At 41.5% G+C, this 15,431-nt stretch overlaps 1 protein-coding gene and 1 non-coding gene across 2 annotated transcripts in view; one reads left to right on the forward strand and one right to left on the reverse strand.

The window, feature by feature from the left end:
- Positions 1-10,429, forward strand: part of LOC133207508 (dedicator of cytokinesis protein 8-like) — a gene marked incomplete at its 3' end in the record, with an annotated part of 36,115 nt that extends 25,686 nt beyond the window's left edge. Inside the window, exons 4-14 of the mRNA XM_061344475.1 lie at positions 1,020-1,091; positions 4,434-4,557; positions 4,769-4,981; positions 5,429-5,514; positions 6,075-6,141; positions 6,397-6,546; positions 7,185-7,265; positions 8,064-8,223; positions 8,833-8,972; positions 9,058-9,151; positions 10,267-10,429. Coding sequence (XP_061200459.1) covers positions 1,020-1,091; positions 4,434-4,557; positions 4,769-4,981; positions 5,429-5,514; positions 6,075-6,141; positions 6,397-6,546; positions 7,185-7,265; positions 8,064-8,223; positions 8,833-8,972; positions 9,058-9,151; positions 10,267-10,429 — 1,350 coding nt within the window. The remainder of the gene's footprint in view (positions 1-1,019; positions 1,092-4,433; positions 4,558-4,768; positions 4,982-5,428; positions 5,515-6,074; positions 6,142-6,396; positions 6,547-7,184; positions 7,266-8,063; positions 8,224-8,832; positions 8,973-9,057; positions 9,152-10,266) is intronic.
- A 2,919-nt stretch (positions 10,430-13,348) lies between these two features.
- TRNAK-CUU (transfer RNA lysine (anticodon CUU)) lies at positions 13,349-13,421 on the reverse strand. Its single transcript has one exon. It is a non-coding gene; the product is annotated as a tRNA-Lys (tRNA).
- Between the last annotated feature and the right edge of the window lie 2,010 nt (positions 13,422-15,431).

Here is a 15,431-nt window from a genome sequence, read left to right on the forward strand (position 1 = left end):
CAGCTGATGCAGTCTGTGGTTTCTTCCTGCACCAAGAGGAGGATACCACCAACCAAACCGGGTTAACATGCTGCCTGGTTGCAAACATACATCCCAACTGGATCGTGTTCTGTGCCAGTCCACCAGTGCAGCGACACACAGGGACAGCAGCACGGTATCGGCCAAGGCTCTGTCCTGTGGTGCATGCATGAACCCAAATCAGTTGTTACCCATTCTTGGTAATCACTTGCAAATCTTTAGAGTTCTGGGTTGAATGTGCTAAAAAGTATCATACCTTCACCCATTCCTGCACTGCATTTTTATCCTGTTCTTTTACTTGCTTGGATCAGAGGATGTAACAGTGATTTTGGTACAAGGCACTTAAGTTTTTTTAGAATAGGGGTAGGGGAATCATGCTACATCATGGAAGCAGATTCATGGACCCCAACTGTAGCTTAAAATACTTTGGTTTCAGTCAGTATCAAGTCCATTAGGCAGCACTGATAACCCCCTACATTAAATGAGACTTATTTGAAAATCATAAAATTAAATTATAACATGTTTTTAGATGTTAAAGTTTTATTATGCTGATTAAAAGCTTAGGATCCTTTTTTAGAATTTTGTTACTTTCTGTGAGAAAAAGAAAATTACACCAAGAAAACCCAGGACACTATATATTTGAAGAGTTCAGGAGCTGAGGCCTCTGGAAAAGGATCTCTGTATGTTGGTACTATATGTTATCAAGTTCTGAAAATCACAAAGATGGGTACCTGGTATAATTTCTTTTATTTTGCTATATTTTTTTAGCAACATCAGTCGTAGATGCATGGTATTTATAAGCACAATAACATAAGCCTGCATCAGGGAATGAATGAAATACACAGAACTCTTTAAACTTCAAACAATAGTTTAGCAGTAAAATAAATATACAAGAGAGGACTGGGAGGCCTGTATCTGAATAGCACAGTTAGATAAATTTCATTGTCCTTACGGTATGGCCTAGGTACTAAAATATTTGCAAAATGTTGCTTTTTCCCCAGGGTTGAATTGGACTTACATGTCAGAGACTGCGTTCAGACGTATACCAGGGAGTGGCTGATTGTGAATCGAAAGTAAGATACGTACAAGTAAATAAAACCTAAAATGCCTTGGATCTTATTTTTCAGGAAGGAGATACATGCTGTTACAAGTTATGCTAAAGAATAATGGTTTGAATCAGTGACCAAAGAGAAGAGCTGACTTTTCAGTAGTATATATGTGTATATTGTTTTGTTCGAGCCAGTGGGCTATAGCTAAATATTGTTGCATCTATTTCTTTATTATCAGGCACTCTGGGAATTAATCGGTCAGAAACTCAAATCAACTGTCTGTAATGATGATTTACCTAAATCAGAAATGGTATTTGATCATACTAAAAAAAGGATAACAGGGATAAAGATTACATTTGTATGTTCTTTGTTTTCCCCACCATGCCCTGAAAATTAGACATGATCTGGGCTCTAATGGTGTCTGAAAACAAAATGGAGTACAAAATGGAGTGCAAAAAACCAAGGACTGTGGGCTTTCCCAGGAGTGATTGACTGTATTCATGGTATTATTAGTGTAACATCTGACTTCACAATTCTACAGCAGTAAATGACTACTGTATTTTTAGTCAGTGTAATCCAACATAGATTTCAACCTATATCATTACAAGTGACAATTTATTTTAATTTAATTTAATCTTCTAATTTAATTGCATTCCATTTCATTTCACTTATCAAATGTGAAGGGAAGCCTCAGTCACTGCTTTCTGCACAATAGTGTCTGTCCCCAGACTCTCAGGAAGGCATCGTGCCAGTGGAGCTCACCTCCTTCCCCATCGCCCCCTCCTGTTCTTCATACAGAGATAGTGGAGCTCTGTTTTTCTGCACTGCTTCCTGTTCACCCCCTCCTGCACTGATGCCCTGCTCTTGAGAAGTAGTAGTAGGAGCCATTGACAGAGTGCTGCTGCATTTGCTGTCTTTTTACCCCTTTGCCTGCCCTTGCTACTCTCTGTTTACCTGACCCGACGAACTTCAGCAGTCAGTGCATTGCAGGTTGGCTCTGGTGATTGTAAAGAAATTGCATTGTTTAATTGTGCAGCCCGTGCAGGGAAGGAGCAGCTGCTGAGGGTTATCAAGAGACTTCCTCTGGGGGTGCTGATGAAATTGATTGAGTTCTCAGAACTGCTGTACAGTGAGTAACTAGAAATAAGCTAGCGGGTTTTGCAGGCTCTCCACCTGCACTGCTCAGAGCACAGACACTAGCTCTTCAACAGTGTTGTTTTGAGTGCGCTGCAAAGAGCCAGTATGCAGTTCTGTGCACACAAGTAGGGAGCAAACAGTAAAGTAGGTGAAGTGAAAAATAGAACATAGCTATTTTTGAACTTGCAAAACTTGCGTGTGCTTGTAGAAATGTGAGTGGAACTGTAGAAATACACATGTGAAAAGGTTTGTCATGTGTTTTACTATTTTGTTCATTCAGGTAAGGAAAATTTGCATTCAGAAACTTTACCGAGCAATTGAATCTGCAATAAACATGATGAAGGGCCGTGCTGGCCAGCTGGGCTTTGATGACTGTGACTAACAAAGCAAGCAAGTTATTAAAAATTGCAAAGAACAAGACAGTGCAAAAGGTGCTGCAGTGTCACATAAACCTGTGATAGATTGCTACTGGGAGCCTCGTGTTATGCTTGGGCATTGTTCTTGAAACAGATGTGAGAGAAAGGGAAGACGTCAAGAGAAAAGTGAGAAACAGTAGTTGTAGAAAACTGTAGAAAGATTTCCATTGTTTTGAGAAAGGCTGGAAAAATTGTAGTTGCCTACTTGGGAGACAAAGATTGATAGGACAGGTTGCTGAACGTAGGGTCTGCTAAGCCATGGATGAGTGTGTGACTTTCATTCATTCAGGGATGTGAAGGCTCAGAACAAGAGATTGAAGAGTCCTCAGTGGGTGCAGAGGTGAGCAGAGATGCTCCTAATGCCCCGGGGTGAAGGGGTGTATGGCAGAGGGGCTGGACACAGCTGAGCAGTCCCTGTGTTTTTGCCAGAGGCTGAATGGGAAGCCTGTTCCTGTGCCTGTCAGTTTCTTCTTTCAGTTGTCCTTTGTGCCTTTTCCTTGTCCCATTTTCTTAATTCAGTGTGTCGCCATAAAACTGACATGAGTACTAAAAGCAGGTTTTGCCTGTTGGTGTTTTTAATCGCAACTGTGCTTTGCAAATGAATAAACAATGTAAGTAAATCTTACAAGACTACTTCAGGGGAAGGGCATCTCTAGTGTCATTGTACCTCACAGTGAAAGGGGGATCTCAGGTACATAAATCTCCCCATTAAGTAATTTCTTTCCCACTTGAAGTAGAGAAAAATTAATCAACAAAATCTCTTTTGGATGCTGCAATGTCTTAAAGTAAACTCATTCAGAATTTCTGTCATTCATTCTGAATGATTAAAGCAGTTCCAAAACAAGGTCACATCCAAGGAGAGCTGGGATTGTCTCTTTTATGACTTTAGTTTTCATTTGCAGTGAACTGGTAAGTGATTAAAATGTGAACAATTAAAACTAAAACACATCAGAGCATATAATTCAGTTACTCCCAAAATGTAATAAAAAGGTGTCTGCCTGATCAATAATCGCTTATCATGGCATCTTTATGAAAGTACTCAGATGTTTAGAGTGTTAGGAGTGTTGCAGAAAGGGAAATGAACAAAACAGAACACTCTAACCAAGGAGGCTGACTGGAAAAATACCATCACAGGATTTAACAAATTGCATACGGAAGTGGAAGAAATAGAGCTCTGGGTGCACCTGGTGTATTTTGTCAGGGTACCTCCCCATTTTTTCCATCTGCCACAAAAATGTTAACTTTAAAGTAACACCTTGCTGCAAAATTTTGGTTACATGCCAGCAGAGAGTGTCACACTGTGCCTCTTCAGAAGCAGGCACTGTTTGAAAGATGTGGATTGTTTTATCTGATTAACTTGGGATGCCAGCTAGGTCCAGGACAAAATCAGTAAGTGCCTTCATGTGTAGTCAGAGGAGCAAAGAGCCAGACAAGAGATAAGCAATCCAATCCATGTTCTTAAGTTCACTGAAGTAGTTGCCATCTTTGCTGAGGAGCACAGAGCTGGATTTGTGCCTAGAACAGGTTTTGTTGCTCTCTCAGGCTCGCAGTCTATGCAAAAGTGATGTGAATGCTATTTCTTCCTTTTAAAACCATTAGTAATATATGTGACAGAGCTGCAGTGGTGTGGTAAAACAAGTATCGTGAAATGACACATTTTTGTGTAAAAGCTGTGCTACACTGATCTTTTGCACAACCATGTTCCCAGTTGCTTTGTTTAAAGTTAAAAAAAGTAATGTCTTTTTGGTTGTGCTTTTTTTCCCCTTAACACCTCCTCGTGCTGTCCTGACTTGCTCGGGCTTCTCTGTGAAAGGAGCCAAGGGAATTCGGATACTTGTAGCCTGAAAAACAAGGGATCCCGGAAAGATTTGCACAAGACGCTTCAAAAACAAACATTTGAATCAGAAACATTGGATTCCAGTGATGCAAACCTTCAGGTACATTTCCTTAACTTTGGGAGAAATAGTTAGATACAGCTGCTTCTCTCAAAGCATACTATAGTCTCTGCAATAACACCAGCAGAGAGCTGTGCTGGCCATTACGCCTCACCGCAGAGGTGGCACTAGGGCTCTCTCTGCCAAACAAGCAGGTGTTTGGTGACAGCCTGGTCTCCAAGCCATAGCTCACTGTGGTGTTATTTTCCAACAGGCAGGGCCCCGACAGGCCCAGGCACTCCCTGAGGAGACCTCGAGGACCACCCTCGCCACGTCTGACTTTGACCTGCGCAGCCTGCAGCCAGACCCCCGCCTGGAGAACCTGCTGCAGCACGTCAGTGCCGAGGAGTTTGAGAGGCAGAACGAGGAGGCCCGGCGCACCAACAGGCACGCCGAGCTCCTCGCCCTCTACCCCGCTGTGGATGAGGTGAGCTTGGAGGCTGGCTGTCCTGGCATGCTTGAAGTTAAAGCTGCACTGTAGTCACAAAATGGGGTTTGTGTCTCCTTTGGGTAATAACGTGGTGAAAGCACATCCCCATGGGCTCCTGCCAGCATGAACAGGCATTCACCTGGTCGTACTTTGTGTTGCCTGAGGCCGGTGATACAGTTGTGTCAGGGTGTTACCCCCAATGCTTGCTTGGGGGCCAGAAGTGTAAATATTCAGTGTAAATGCCAGATGGGAGTCAGAAGTGTAAGTACTCAGAAATACAAAGCAGTTTTCTTTCATATCTAAAGAGCTTAAATGCCTGCTGGGTGAGTGAAGGTGCTAGTCTGTAGCAGCAGCTCATTCAGCATCCCATGAAGGTTATATGTAAATATGTGGATTTGCAGTTGTTTGAATTGAGTATGACTAGAGTAACTCTTTTAATCACAGGAAGATGCAGTGGAGATACGGCCCGTGCCAGGTCGCCCAAAGGAACATCTGGGAAACAGGATTTTGGTGAAGCTGCAGACTCTGAAGTAAGTATCCTTCACAGGCTTTGCTCACCATTTCTCAGTTCATATCAGAATACTGCTGCCGACCCTGCTACACCACTGCAGTCCTGTTCAGCAAGTGTTTACATGCTTGCTTGTTCTTTGTTAATGTAGCAGAGGACCATTTCTGTCCATCATTGCAAAAGTCTAACTTGTCAGGATGGAAGGGAGTTGGGAATGAGCACAGATTATACCTTTACAACAGACTAGATTGGTCTCCATACACTCTGTACTGAACTTTGAAAAAAAGAATTAAGAAATGTATAGTTGTTGTAATTGATATTTGAGACCAGCTTTCTGACAAATTTAGAAAATACGTTGCTTGCAGTTTATTTCCCTTCTTTTCCTCTAGAAATCACCTAATAAATTGCACTAATAAAAAAATCCTCCAGACTTTGAGAGAGGTGAGGTCTGGAACTAAATATTTCTCCTTATTTTCTAATGGAAGTGCCAGTTGAAATATAGCCCTTTTATTATTATTTTTTCTAATACAGAGTCATAAGAGTACAGTATCAATCAGTTTTCTGTCTGTCTTTCCTTAATAGGTTTGAGATAGAGATTGAACCTTTATTTGCCTGCATGGCTCTCTATGATGTAAAAGAAAGAAAAAAGGTAAGTGTGCATACAGTATTTTTGTTCAGTTGGCTGGGGTTTGTATCTCTGGAGTAATAATTTAGGAAAACTTACAAAAACATGCAACTTTTCACATACTCAGTCTGAGTGTGATATTGGATTCTTTTTATTCTGACAAAGTCACTGCTTGCAATTATTTACTTTGTAGTTCTAGTTAGTGCTTTTGACTTACCTTAAAATAAGACTTGATGCATTTTTGGATTGTAATACATTTTAATTCTTTTCCTTCTCAAGATCTCAGAAAATTTTCATTGTGACCTTAACCCTGATTCATTGAGAGGATTTTTGCGTTCTTATACACCCTCCATTGACTTGTCTAGTCAGGCAAGATCAGCAGTATTTTCTGTCACTTATCCCTCATCGGATATATACCTAGTAATAAAGGTATGTTACAGTGCTACTTCAACACCATGCTTTCTGTTCCTGGCTGTGCCTGTTGTCTGAGTTCTTGAAGTGATGAGCATGAATTTCCTGTAGCTGAGGTGAACTTTGATTGGTTTTAATGGCATGTGTGCAGAAGTCCTCCGGTGTCTCTCACTCCCAAGCTAAGATTTTGATATCCTGTGTTCTAGTTCTGCTACATATTTAGAATTTCCTATCTCTGCCTAAGGGAAATTTAAAATAAAGTCAAATAATCCATTTTTTTTTTTATTTTAATTGTGTTCTCTGGAGTTTCTGTGGCTTTCTTTTAGTGAGCTTTGCATCATTTTGTTTATTTAATTCTGAAACTGTGTTAGCCTGAATCACTTCATTTGGAATGTATTAATTTTCATGATCTCCGTGAAAATGCATACCTGATCGACAGTGTGGTCACATATGTATTTCCTGCTTTCTAACAGGCCAAAAAGAAAACTAGGAATTTTAGTATGGAGTAACTGGTTTAGTACCAGTTACTCCACAAGCTGTTATTAAAGATTCTATACTGCTCATTTATGCAGGCTCTACCATATTGCTAAGAAAGCAACATATTACTGATTGGGTGATATTTTTTTCTTTGTGTCTTACTTTACTGCTCTTTGTAGATAGAAAAAGTGCTTCAGCAAGGAGAAATTGGAGACTGTGCAGAACCCTATGCAGTTCTTAAAGAAAGCGAGGCTGGCAAGGTAAGTAAATAATTACAAAGACTTTAGATCAAAAAATGTGTGCACAGCAAAAACGAACAAACAGAAGCAGAGAAAGAACAGACCTTTTGGAATAGGACAGAATCATTAGAACAGTGGAAGAAAGATAACTGGTGCATCCATGGTGCAAGCAGTCTGGTGTCTGTGACTGATGGAAGGAAGCTATGAGAAGATATGGTGCACTTTCTTTACTGATCCTTTGGAAATCAATACTAACAGAGGCTTGAGTCACAAAGCAGGTAAGGTGACAATGCAGTGTGGAGTTAGCAGAAATATTTGTACCTGAGAGGCATGTTATTGATTTGGATGGGCAAACGACTTGCTATAGTGTGTACCTGGCCAGTTCAGTGCTGTGATCCATAGATAACATGAGCTCTCTTCAACAAATTTATGGTCATTTACCTGCCTGGAGTAGACGGACATGTTTGCTGGACTTCCACACATCTGCTACCTTTAGAATATTGCTTTCAACAGAATATTGTTTCTGTATCTACAAAGGAAGCAGAACCTGCTAAAGTTTTATGGTGATTTTTCAAGCTGTGCCTGGGGGTCACTGTAAAAAGATCTGCATTCTCCTTTTCTGTAATCAAAATGAAGTCATTGAAAGGAAAAGTGAATGTACAAATCAAAACTGCTGTGATCCTGGAGTGGTAGAGAAAGAAAACAGATAAGACTGCAAATTATTTACTGAACTAGAGACATGTTGTTTCCTTTTTTTATCTACAATCACATTAAAATAACTGATTGCTTTTTAAACAGTCATTATTTTCCTTGTCTTAGACAAAAGAAAAGATTGAAAAACTGAAAGCCCAAGCTGAATCCTTTTGTCAGCGGCTGGGGAAATACAGAATGCCATTTGCCTGGATTCCCATAAGCCTGACTAATGTCTTCAACCTTTCAACACTTGAACGAGAAATACCTGAAACTGAAGGTTTAAATGGTACTTGTTTAACTTTTCTGTGTAGGGCAAAGCCCCTCTTCAGTAGGCCTGTGCATACCAAATAATGTCATTCACTCTGGCACCAAAAGTGAACAGCGGATTCGAAGTCACATTTTCTCAGCCTTTCTTTTCTGTTCTACAAACACTTATAAATTCATATGCTCTCTGTTTCATCTCTGCTTGTTTATTTTTATGTATGCTAAATAGTCTTGCATGTTTTAGGCCATGTTGAGCAGTGGCTTTGTAGAAGTAACATTCTCTTTTTCTTATAACATTTGTTTGCAATATGGGGCAACCAAAACACATAACATAGTAGTTTCTAGAGCACACAGGACCTTTGGTCAACAACACTGACCAACGTGCTTTATAACCCATGAACTAAAACTCTGAATAAACTTGTGCTCTGCAGCAGAAATAATGTCACTTCACTATGTGTGTCCTGCTGTTCCACTATTTCACACAGTTTGAAATAAAAGTAGTGGAATGGTTTAGGTATTCTCTGTATCTTTTGATGTTGTTAGGAAATTGTAGGCTTCTAGCATACTCTGATGGTCTTTGTACCGAAGAAACACGAAGCAAGTTAGTATTTCATTCAATTTCTGCTTGAAGGGAAAGGATCCACTAGTGACAAGAGGGCAACGCTGCTACAGGGAAGGAGATTTTCTGAGAGAAGTCTCAGCTTGGAGGACAGTTCTCCAGTTTCAAACTTCAAAACAGTCTCTCTGACCCTCAGCACCTTCTTCAAGCAGGTAATGGATACTCTTATGTCTGAAGCTTTCTCAGTGTCATGGAGTAGTGTTATAAAGGTACTGATTTTTCTCTTTCTCCTGGTAGGAAGGAGACAGGCTCAGTGATGAAGACCTGTTCAAATTTTTAGCTGATTTCAAAAGATCTTCTTCCTTACAGAGAAGAATTAAGACTTTACCAGGTATGCAATTATTTTTGGATGGAAAAAGATATATGTACTTTTCTCCCCTAAATTGTCTTGTAAATTACAACCCCAAAATACAATTAACTTGGGGTTTAAGTGTGTACTATGTGCTAGTGTGGAATTTCCTGGGTTACCAAGGTCTACCTGAGCACAGACGCTTTTGAAGTTTTTTTCTGTATGACTGAGCATGGATATTTACTTCGACATTCTAAAGTTATTTGCTTTCCTCTCTAATTTACAGTGTATCTACTGGATGTGTTTTATTATTATTCCAACTGTTTGAAGACAGTGCTTAAAGCAAATTTCAAAGATCCTTGCTATTTCCCTACAATATTTTTAAATGGGTCATATTTTACAGAGGGAGATGAAAATGTGTAGACATTTCATCTTACTTGGGTATTTGGGTCAGTGTTAGTTAACAAAGTAGAGAAGCAGAGAGAGTGTTTGGCTACTGTCAAAAACCTGACCACCTTATTTTTTCTTTTTATATAATGTACAGCTGAAACTCTCCTTCAGCTGTTGTAGAGAATCCTTAAAAAATATGAACTGAGTGCTAAGCTGGTTTGCCTTTTTAGCTGATTGCCAGAAATCACAACAGGAAATGTAAATTGGAAGTCTACTTTTACTTGTGTAAATGTTATCGGTATTAACAGTTAACTGCTCACCACAGCAAGCCTGGCTTTCCTGGTGGAAGCTGTCTACTTTGGCAGAGATTAATCAAAGCAGAATCTGAGTAGGTGTAGTGAGAGAGAACTGTATTAGACATCAGCCCTTCTATCTTTTAGTTGTCTCCCAAAAAAATTTTGTATTACATTGTGTGAAAGATACTAGAACATCAACCCAGCCTATAGTATTATTTCTTTGCTATTTCTTTGAAATAGTACAGGGTAGACATAAAGAGCTACATATTGACCTAATCGTAGGGCTGTGTGTGGGCTACTTGCTGTGTATATTTCTGCACTTTCATTCTCACGCCACCTTCAAGTGGAAGAGCCAGTTCTTGTTTTTGCACTGCTACTATGTAATCTCACATATTGTTTCAATTTTTCTTTTATTATACATTGATTATTTTTTATAACTTTGCTGAGATTTTATGGGATTTTTTTTTAAAGGAACACTTAAACTGGAGATTTCCCCAGCTCCAGAAAACCTTGGCTATTGTCTGACACCAGAATTACTACCAGTGAAGCCTTTTCTAGAAAACCGTAATCGTCCTCACAAAGAGATTTTGGAATTCCCAATTAGAGAAGTGTACGTTCCCCACACTATTTATAGGTAAGAAATAACAATATTTTTTTAATTTCTTCACCCATTTCCAAAAATAATTGTGATTAATTTGTGGTATTTTTTCTCAGACATAGAAACTAAAACCATTTTTTTAAATATTAAAGACTATGTGTTAAGCTGATGATTTAATCTTACTATCCATTACAGGGTAAAAAACCTACAGGAAGTTCTATAATGTATTTACTAGTCTAATTTTGTTGTCCTTTGAAAATTTTTCTAAAATGTCAAAAAAAGGAAAAAACAAAATTCTACAGCTTTCACTGACTTTCCTGTTCTGTGGGGTTTTTCCCAGTAGATTAACAGTTTTGGTAAACGTTTGTGCTTGGTGCTTTCTACCGTTAATTTGAGTCATCTGAGAACCTGAGGCAGTATTGTTTTGCGCTGTGTACTTTTTCACCATGAACTCTCAGCTATGTCATTTTTATTTTTTCTTCTTAGATTTGTTCTTTTCTGTTTCAAGGAGACCATAGTGTTCAGTAGCATGCAGCTGAGCAATTCCCAGACTCTTTAGTGGTCTGTCACAGCTGAGTTTCCAAGAAGAAATGAATATCAAAAGAATGCGCTTCAACATGTTTGAACAGCATAGCAGTGTTAGTGAGCAGTGATATCGGTAATAGCTAACTAACAGTAATTCAAAACAGGTGTATCACAGTATTATAGGTACAGAAATACTAGCTTTTATGTGACCACTGTGTTAGTGAAGGCATGGAAGTAAAGCAGAATTCTTCTTGCAACAGTAGCTGGTGCTACTGTAAGTGTAAGGGACTTTCCTGATATGTAAAACAGTAGCTGGGTACTGAACTGCATTAGTGGCAAAGATGTGACTATCAGAAAGGAATCAGAAATTAAGGGGGGATGTAAACCTTATTCGCTTCTTGCAGCACAGATTAGCAAAGAGCCAGCTCTCCTACCCACTCATTTGACAACACTAAGGAGGCAAAAAAGGAAGAACAAGACTTGTGGTTCAGTACAACTCAGAACTACAAGGCTTCAGACTGATTTATCCTAGGGAGGTGTTCCACACCTTCATGTGAAAATGGAGAGAGATTTTGGCTGTTGGTGACACCTACATTTATTTTTTTTCCCCCAGTTTTTAGAGTGTTTATGAAGACATTTCTATAGGGGAGGTAGTTTTTATATAATTGAAAATGCAAATGGAAATGAACTTCAGTAATGGTGCCCTTTTTTTAATGAAAAAATGAGACAGAATTTTAATTTTCCTACTTGCTGTCTGGCCACATTTAGGAGTGGCTTTTGTCAACTCCAGTGTGCAGACTTGTAGTGTCTAAAGGTCTGGTTTTGAAAATTAAAAGATTAGCAACCTTTGTGCTCCTGAGCTAGAGAGTTGAGTCTGCACAGAATATTCTCTCTTTAGTTGTCACCAAGGTAAACTTCTGCAGCCAGACATTATGAATATCAAAGCCACCATGCTGAAAATTAATGTGTACTATTCCCAAAGCAAGTTTGGGTGTCTCCACACTGTCCATCAATTGCTAGTGGTGTCTGTGTTGAATACACCCACATTAGACAAAATGCTTGCTATAACTCAACAGTTACACTCTTTGAGCAAGAGTTTATACCCAGCATACTTAATCTCTTCAGACTTCTTGATCTGTTTTGATTTTCACCCTAAATAAAAGTCTTGATAAGAAAACTAGGATCTGTCCAGACTAGCTTGTAATAATCAAGAGAATATCTATTAAAAATAGTCACCTTCATTAATCTTTACCTTAACTAGTGAATCACTGGTGATGATGCAACTGACATGCCATAAGTGGTGTTAGGCTGTGAAGTAGCAACTCAGTTAATACCCAAATAAAATCTAAAGCTAGTTAGTTAGATACACTGGGGAAAAGGTGGAAAAATGCAGAAATGTTGCCTTGAGGCCACAAATACGTTCAAAGCAAGAAAGGGGAGTTGCTAACTGTAACTCTTAATGAACTCCAGCAATAGTTGCCCAGAAAGTCTCATAAGGCAGCTTTGCAAATATTATGAAACAGCAGAGTCTGGAACTTGGTCCAGTCCAGGAAGTAATACTTGTATTTTTGCAGTATGATTGTAATCACCTCCTTTTCCCACAAGCCAGAATTACCTAGCCACAGCTCAGACACTCTTGCCAATGCTCCGTTTGATAAGCAGAAGCATAGTTAAGGTAGTGTAGGCTAATGTAGTCAGAATGACAGAATCATTAAGGGTGGAAAAGACGTTCAAGATTAGTGAGTCCAGCCATAAACCTAACACTACCATGTCTACCAGTAAACCGTGTCCTTAAGTGCCACGTCTACACATCTTTTAAATACCTTCAGGGATGGTGACTCAACCACTTCCCTGGTGTCCTGGGTTTAGCAGCAGCAGTCATTTTTTCTCCTTCTTGGTAGCTGGTGCAGTGCTGTGTTTTGACTTTCGGGCTGGGAACAAAGCTGATAAAAATGATGTTTTGGTTTGGCCAAGGACTTTGTGAGTCTCATGCTCTGCCAGGGAGGAGGGGAGGCCGGGAGGAAGCAGAGCCAGGACACCTGACCCAAACTGACCAAAGAGGCATTCCATACCACAGCACGTCATGCCGAGGGGGGAACTGGGAGGGACCCGGAAGGAGAGGGGGTCGGCCGGGTCGGACTGGTGGTTCGGCGCGTGGTATTGTACTCCTTTCCTTTGCTGTTTTCTCTTATCATTGTTGTCGTTGGTGGTAGCAGTGGTGATTCGCATTGTACACTAGTTGCTAGACTGTTCTTATCTCAGCCCGTGGGAGTTGCATTCCTTCGATTCTCCTCCCCACCCCTCTGGGAGCGGGGAAAGGGGGCGGCAGCCCCTGGGGAAGGGGGGGGGCGGACTAACGCCTGGCACCACTCACTGGGAGTAAGTGAACAAGCTGTTTGGTTGGGTTAAACCACGACAGTTCTTTTTTGGTGCCCAACGTGGGGCTCGAACCCACGACCCTGAGATTAAGAGTCTCATGCTCTACCGACTGAGCTAGCCGGGCAGAGATGCAACATATAGATGGGCCCGTGATCGAGGGGTGGACTTAACAATGGACACTATTGCCCAGGTTATTCATGAGTGTGAAACATGTGCTGCCATTAAACAAGCCAAACGGTTAAAACCTCTTTGGTATGGAGGACGATGGCTGAAGTATAAATATGGGGAGGCCTGGCAGATTGATTATATCACACTGCCACCAACCCGCCAAGGTAAGCGCCATGTGAGCCAGGCTGTGTCTCCAGCCTTGGGGAAAACCTCTTGGTCCTCCCATATTGTTGTCTAACCCCAGACAAGACCCAAACCCGACTCTGCTTAAATTTTGAGATCAGACAAAATGGTGGTGGGAGAGCCGGCAAGCACAGCAGCTGCACCAGCCCCAGTGACAAGTACAGCAGCATCGTTTGAGAGTTCTGAAGGTTTTGGATGGCCTTTGGGTACCCTTGGGACCTGCCTGCTGATTGTAATGGTGTTCACCATGTTGGCACACCCCAAACCCTGCTGCGCCAGCCCTGCTGGTGCTCCCACCATGCATGGCCCTGCTGTCTGAGTGTGGAGCTCCTTGGGCAGCAGCCCCTGTGGTCGAGGGTCTCTCTTGCAGCACCCCTGTCTCACCATCCTGCCCCCAGCCAGGCTGTGTCTGGGCCTTGGGAGCATGGCATGGTGTGGGTCATGCTCATCCCCACCTTAGCCCTTCCGGCTCATTTTGAACCTGGTGGGCCCCAAAAAAGAACTGTCGTGGTTTAACCCAACCAAACAGCTTGTTCACTTACTCCCAGTGAGTGGTGCCAGGCGTTAGTCCGCCCCCCCCCTTCCCCAGGGGCTGCCGCCCCCTTTCCCCGCTCCCAGAGGGGTGGGGAGGAGAATCGAAGGAATGCAACTCCCACGGGCTGAGATAAGAACAGTCTAGCAACTAATGTACAATACGAATCACCACTGCTACCACCAACGACAACAATGATAAGAGAAAACAGCAAAGGAAAGGAGTACAATACCACGCGCCGAACCGCCAGTCCGACCCGGCCGACCCCCTCTCCTTCCGGGTTCCCCCCCAGTTCCCCCCTCGGCATGACGTGCTGTGGTATGGAATACCTCTTTGGTCAGTTTGGGTCAGGTGTCCTGTCTCTGCTTCCTCCCGGCCTCCCCTCCTCCCTGGCAGAGCATGAGACTCACAAAGTCCTTGGCCAAACCAAAACATCATTTTTATCAGCTTTGTTCCCAGCCCGAAAGTCAAAACACAGCACTGCACCAGCTACCAAGAAGGAGAAAAAATGACTGCTGCTGCTAAACCCAGGACACCTGGGCAGCCTGTTCCAATGCTTGACAGCCCTTTAGGTGAAAACATTTTCCCTAATACCCAGTCTAATCCTCCTGTGGCACAATTTGAGGTAATTTCCTCTTGTTCTATCACTTGTTACTTGGAGTAAGAGATGAGCATCCACCTCCCCACAACTTTCTTCCCGGTAGTGGTAGAGAGCTATAAGGTCTCCCCAAGCCTTCTCTTGTCCAGACTAAACAACCCCAGTTCACTCAGCCGTTCCTTTCAGCAGCTACCTTTCAGCAGCTTCTTTGCCATTCTTTGCACACTGTCTAGCATTTCAATGTCTTTCTTTGAACTGAACACAGTATTTCATTCATGGCCTCGGCAGTGCCAACTACATGGGGACAATCACTTCCCTGGCATCTTCTATATGACCATTGCTCTAGTTTTGTGCTGGTTAGAGAAGCTAGCACAGAGTAAGAAAAGTGGAGATTAGTATTTCTCTGTTGCTCACAGGGGAAGGAAACAGCTTAAGTTAGATACTACAGTTTCAGAGAGGTGTGAGTGTGTCGTGATTTATTCTGCTCCTCAGTACACTATTTCATCTCAGTGCAAACAGCTGCCTGCTCTTTTCCAAGCTCTATAATCTTTTCTGGGCATCTACTGTACTATCTCAGCAGTAAGAGGTTTCATGGAAGGTTACCTGATTTTTCTTTATTTTTTACTGAGATAAAAGTTACTTTGTCAAATACT

This window comes from Neopsephotus bourkii, unplaced genomic scaffold, assembly GCF_033783945.1.
Source record: "Neopsephotus bourkii isolate Nb327-2 ecotype Australia unplaced genomic scaffold, CSIRO-AGI_Nbou_v1 NB_220, whole genome shotgun sequence".
NCBI lineage: Eukaryota > Metazoa > Chordata > Aves > Psittaciformes > Psittacidae > Neopsephotus > Neopsephotus bourkii.